This window comes from Myotis davidii, unplaced genomic scaffold, assembly GCF_000327345.1.
Source record: "Myotis davidii unplaced genomic scaffold, ASM32734v1 scaffold39, whole genome shotgun sequence".
In the NCBI taxonomy this organism is placed as follows: Eukaryota; Metazoa; Chordata; class Mammalia; order Chiroptera; family Vespertilionidae; genus Myotis; species Myotis davidii.
In genome coordinates, this window is record NW_006290531.1 from 570,224 (window position 1) to 576,536 (window position 6,313).

The following is a 6,313-nucleotide window of genomic DNA, read 5'->3' on the forward strand; positions in this document are numbered from 1 at the left end:
CTGTCCCCAAAGTTCATAAGGGCCAGGTACGGTTAATGACTAAGCTGAGTTTTGAGATGGAATAGTTTTAGGGCACAGATGAGGAGGGAAAATAGCAGTCTCAAATAGAGAGAACTAGTTCACTCTTTGACCACTTTCTATTGGCATCGCTCTGGGGCTAGAGATCCTCAAGAAATGTTATACTCCTAAAAATAGCATTTTAAAGCGCCCAACATCTTCTAAGAGTAGTTCTCCAAGTATGATTACTACTATAATCTTTATTTAAATGTAAATAGTTAGTCATATGTGATGGTAGTTTCATTAGCTCTATGTGGCACAGTTGATTTTTTTATTCCCCTGGCGTAATTATTGTTTTCCATTTATCCTGTTTATAAAACTTCCCCTTTTTATTTAAATCACTAAAAAAAAAAAGAATGCAAAGTGTACATAGTGGCTTCATGATCTTCTTATCAGGATTTTGGACAAACAATCTAAAATTCTGAGTTTAAATTAAATTAGTCTTCCTTGGGAAGTATGATTTATTGAGATCTCCTGAGGGCTAACAGTGTGTTTAGCTTTGCAGGAAGCATAAATGAAAAACTTTCCTGCCCCATCAATCTAAAAAGGCAAATGGACCAGTTGCAACTAGAAAAACATTCACCCCCACAAAAACAAATCATCCATTAAAGAAGCCCCCTCAGCCACTTCCCCAACCCCGAGTTGGAAGTGAAATCAGACACAGTCAGTAATAATGCAATTCCATGATCCATGAGGTTGAGGAAAAACAGGATGCCTGGCTCTCCATGTGCCCTCACCAGCCCCATACCTTGTCCATTTTTTTCTAGGGGAGGGAGATTAAAAAGCAGCAACCTCCCTTCACCATAATGTCTCTACTGCTACCAACTATAAGCAACTCACAGTACAGAAGCTCAGGTTCAGTCTGAACAGCCCTCAATTCGATATTAATGCTAAGGGCCATTGGAGAGGGTGCATGTCCTAGACCAGTGATGGCGAACCTTTTGAGCTCGGCATGTCAGCATTTTGAAAAACCCTAACTTAACTCTGGTGCCGTGTCACATATAGAAATTTTTTGATATTTGCAACCATAGTAAAACAAAGACTTATATTTTTGATATGTATTTTATATATTTAAATGCCATTTAACAAAGAAAAATCAACCAAAAATATGAGTTCGCGTGTCAACTCTGACACGTGTGTCATAGGTTCGCCATCACTGTCCTAGATTCTATTCGGGGACAAAGAAAAAAGGTACAGATTTCTCAATTCTTGGCTCCTTCCCTCCTCTCTTTATTTCCTTCATTCCTTCTCTCTGTTTAGGGGAGTTTCTAAGACATTCACATCTTAGCATCCTGGAGCTTCTGAAAATGTCCTTAGAGGGCATCTAGCCTCATTCCACAGAGGAGAAAACAAATGCCCAGAGAAGGTAACTGCCTTGTCTGAGAGCACACTGCTCACTAAGGGTGGAGCCAGGACTAAGACCTAGGACACCTAAATCTACACCACTGCTCTTGTACTTAGCCTTGGTGATGATCTCTCCTCTTTTCCCATCAGGGGAAGGCAGTATGAGGAAGCAGCCCCTGCATGCTGAAGGAAAAGACGACTAAACAAAGTGACTGGTGTTATTGGAGGAAGCTTTTCTGGCAATTTTGGTAAGGATGAAAACCAACTGTGGGGACACAGACTCAATCCCTAGCTCTCCTCAAGGAAGCATTTATGTCCCTGTGAACTCAGGAACAAATGGGCAAAGCAATATCATGGGAATGTTGAGTAGGAACCACTTGCAGACATAGGAAAATTCATTTCTTAACAATGAATGGTCAGAACCAATGCTCAAATCCCAGTCAGGAATCAAGAATTATCCAGAAACAAGCCATTGGGTGGAGAGAGGCTGACTGTGGACAGTGGAATGACCATGAGATGCAGGAGCTGCTCCCAGGACTGACAAGTGGGAACTGGTCACACAGGGCACAGGCACCAAGTCAGCTGTGAAGGGAGAGTGACCCTGGAACGGAAACATTCAGGATGGATACTAAACATACTAATTTTCTCCCTACCCAGTCATCTGCCTGAGATTATATAGTTTGTGGAGAAATGCTCTGTGTGCTTATTGGTTTTTAGAGAGAGGAATGGAGAGAGAGAGAGAGAAACATCAATGTGAGAGCAACATCAACCGGTTGCCTCCAGGGATCGAACTCACAACCTAGGTATGTGCCCTGATGGGAAACCGAACCTTTTGGTGTATGAGACAATACTCCAACCAACTGAGCTACACTGCCAGGGTGAGAAATGCTATGTTTTAAATCTACTTGGAAGAAACTTTTTATTATTGCAGCTCTATTGAACTTATGTTTTAAAGGATAGATTTAAAACTGTAAACTTAAAAGATTTTGTTTTCTTTTCAGAAAGTGTCAGCTCTATCATCTTCCACTGACTGCTTAAGGGGCCTTCTCTTGAGTATGGGTGTGGCCAGGATTTATGTTCCTGGCTGGGAGGAAATGCAGGCCAGGCCACATATTGGGCAAAAACAGCCAGGGGCCACCTGTATGCACTCACCCCTTCTTCCTGCCCAGAACAAGGATGTGATGGCTATACTAGAGGCAGTGGTTTTGTGACACTGAGGCAACCCTGAGGGTGGAAGCCAAAAGTTAAGGATGGTGTAGAATAATGATCAAAGGAGCTTCTACACCACACCAGCACCACATCCTCTGGACTTAATTTTTTTTAATGTTAGAGGAAAACAAACTCCTATTTATCAAATCTTTATTTTTCTCTATTATCTGTAGCTAGATACATGTCCTAATTAAAATATAAAACACATAAATATACATCCTCACTTGTCAAGGAGTCCCGACATTGAAGAGTGCGAGTGAAATCATGAAATATTTAATGAGAAAAGAAAGAGTAATAAAGGCTATTGATCCCAGTGGCACTAAGAAAAATTCCAACTCAGAGATTGCAATAAAAATAATGGAGAGGAAGACATCCCAAACCAAATTACCTGTTTCCCTAACAAGAGAGGTGCTTTGTTGTGACCCAGAGGACTGATTTGAGAGTTATGAATTGAGAAAAGGCTTTGGGCAAGGGTTTTATACAAACCATTCTTTAAAAAAATATAGTCTCTGGGCAAAACTGAGAGTTCGAAAGAGCATGCTCTGATGTTAGGAATGCAAAAGCTTCAGGGAGTAAATGCAAATCACTGAAGCATTATTCTCATTATTACTAATGGTTCTTAATAACCATGAGTCTCCAGTTGGCTGAAACAACCAGAAACTGCTCCTCGTATCCATGTTAATAACTAATGAAATTTGACACTAAACATAATTTCAGATATACAGCTTTCTGCACAGTCTCTTATTGCAAAGGAAAGCTAAACCAGAACATCAGTAAAAAGAATAACCCAATTAAGTGTGTTTCCAATTGGGAACTATTTAGAATTGAGAGTTTAACAGGATAGTGAGATAATAAATACTGAATTGTTTTGTCCTGATTAAAAAGATCAGGATTTTACCATAAGACATCTTTTTTTGTTATTTTAAAATAAGTGCTTAATCAGTCTGAATGACTGTGGTCTTCTATATAGTGATCTTAATCACTGTAAATTGGTCAAGGCCTAATTTCCCACAAATAGATTCACACTTGTGATTTAATATTTAATACAGAGGCAACTTTTTATATACTCAGAATGTGTTTATAGACATAGTCCCAATCATTTTTTAAGCATATATAATAATTACGATCTCTGAGGAAATTTGCCCAACAGATGAGTTGGGGCCACCCCATGGATCCAATAAATGTGCTCTGAGCCATTAGCCTTCAGCAGGTATTTGATAAATGTTTGTTGAATGAATGGGTTACCTCAGATTCTTCAGAGAAGATCTTCTAGAACAGTGGTTCTCAACCTTCTGGCCCTTTAAATACATTCCTCATGTTGTGACCCAACCATAAAATTATTTTCGTTGCTACTTCATAACTGTAATGTTGCTACTGTTATGAATCATAATGTAAATATCTGATATGCAGGATGGTCTTAGGCAACCCCTGTGAAAGGGTAGTTCGACTGCCAAAGGGGTCGCGACCCACAGGTTGAGAACCGCTGTTTTAGAAGCATTCGTGCTAATAAAGCCTGAGCTAGTTCCCCCAGGCTGAATTTCCATAGGGAAAGTAGTGGCATAGCTAGTCCTGCAGCCAAGGTAAAAACAAATTCCCCAGAGAAAGTCTCCACTGCTGGAGTTAGAGGATGTACTATTGTTAAGGATACCTTTGGTGAGTCCTACTATTAACACAAGGGTAACACAGATGACCTTCTCTACATGCATAGATGGGACTGATGCCCGAGGGACTGTGAAAACAATTCTGAAAACAAGCATTTAAACCATACTTACTGCTGGTGGAGGATATGTGGCTGTAGTCAGACCTGAAACACAAAACCTTGGTATTAGTAGGATTAAAAAATTTTTCTTTAGCCAAATAATTTCCCTCAGCTGCAATTTTAAAGTCAGTGGCAAGTAGCACCTAGCTAATAAAAAATGCCACAAATTAAAAACTATTGTGTTAGCATTGCTTGTGCAAAATAAATTTAAGTCTAAATTTGAAAGCAAAACTTTAAAGGCACTTTAGAAATCAGGGGTCCTTTAGGTTTTGGCCAAGATGGTGGTATAGGTAGATGCTGCACTCACCTTCTCTCATGACCCCATCAAAATTACAACCCAATTATAGAACAATCAATCTGTATAATCATCTGAAGCATAGCTGAACAGACATCCTATAATTAAGGATATAAAGCAGAAACCACATAGCGACTGGTAGGAAGGGTAGAGATGCAAAACAGGCTGGCCCTGTACCCATCTGTGGTGATTGAGAATCTGAAGGGATATTTCAGCTGCAGAGGTCCCCCCTTAGAAGCAAGGGACTTTTGCCCCACACCAGGTCCTTAGCCTGGAACACCAGTGCCAGAAGAGAAGCTCACAAAACATCTGGCTGTGAAAATCAGCAGGGATTCCATCCTTTGAGTGAGATGGAAGGCTGTCCTTTTCAAGGGCTAATGCACAAACTCTCAGTCACAGGGCACTAAACTTGGGCTTCATGAAAGGGCATTATATCAGGGAGTGCCACAGATATACAGGGAGAAACTTAGTTGTATGACTTCAGGGCAAGGGTTGGAGGGACAACCGCCACTCTCCCTGTTTTGAGCCCGCCCTGCACACAGCCTAAGCTGAATCTACATTAGCCAGGTGGACTCCACTAGCTCTACCCTGACTTCCCGAGACACCCCCCTATCTCACCTGCATAAGACCCTGAATAGCCACAACAATCTTGAGAAAGAAGCACAAAGTTGGAGGGATCACAATACCAGATATCAAATTATACTACAAAGCCACTATAATCAAAACAGCCTGGTACTGGCACAAGAACAGGCATACAGATCAGTGGAATAGAATAGAGAACCCAGAAATCAACTCAAGCCACTATGCTCAATTAATATTTGACAAAGGAGGCAAGAGGATACAATGCAGTAAAGACAGTCTCTTCAATAAATGGTAAGGGGGAAATTGGAAAGGTACATGCAAAAAAATGAAACTAGACCACCAACTTACACTATACTCAAGAAAAAACTCAAAATGGATAAAAGAATTAAATGTAAGTCATAATAAAAATCCTAGAAGAAACCATAGGTAGCAAAATCTCACACATCTATCACAGCCATATGTTTGCTGATACATATCCAAGGAAAGAGAAACAAAGGAAAAAATAAACAAATGGGATTACATCAAACTAAAAGCTTCTGCACAGCAAAAGAAACCACTGAATGGGAGAACATATTTGGCAATGATACATCTGATAAAAGGGTTATTTCCAAAATATATAAAAAACTCATACAACTTAACAAAAGGAAGACAAACAATCCAATTTAAAAAGGGTCAAAGATCTTAATAGACACTTCTCCAAAGAAGACATATAGAGAACCAAGATGGTGGCATAGGTAAACAGCGATACATGCCACCTCCCACAACAACATCAAAATTACAACTAAAATACAGAACAGCCATCATTCAGAACTGCCTGAAACCTGGCTAAATGGAAGTCCCACAAATAGAGAAATAAAGAAAGCACACCAAGACTAGTAGGAGGGGCAGAGGCACAGAATGTGCTGGTCCAGCACCCACGTGCGGCATTTTTTTTCCAGCCAAGAGGGATATCTTGGCTGTGGAGGCCTCCCATGAGGAGCGAGGGGTCCCAACCTCACACCGAACCCCCAGCACAGTGTTCCAGAAGAGAAGCCCCCTGTAACTTTGGGCTGTAAAAACCAGCAGGG

The 6,313-nt window shown here is 40.5% G+C and overlaps 1 protein-coding gene across 1 annotated transcript in view; it reads right to left on the minus strand.

Moving 5' to 3' along the window:
• Nucleotides 1–4,686, minus strand: part of FAM124A (family with sequence similarity 124 member A) — a 52,591-nt gene extending 47,905 nt beyond the window's left edge. Inside the window, 2 exon segments of the mRNA XM_006763572.2 lie at nucleotides 4,383–4,481; nucleotides 4,677–4,686. Of these exon segments, the coding sequence (XP_006763635.2) occupies nucleotides 4,383–4,481; nucleotides 4,677–4,686 (109 nt within the window).
• Nucleotides 4,687–6,313: the final 1,627 nt, after the last annotated feature.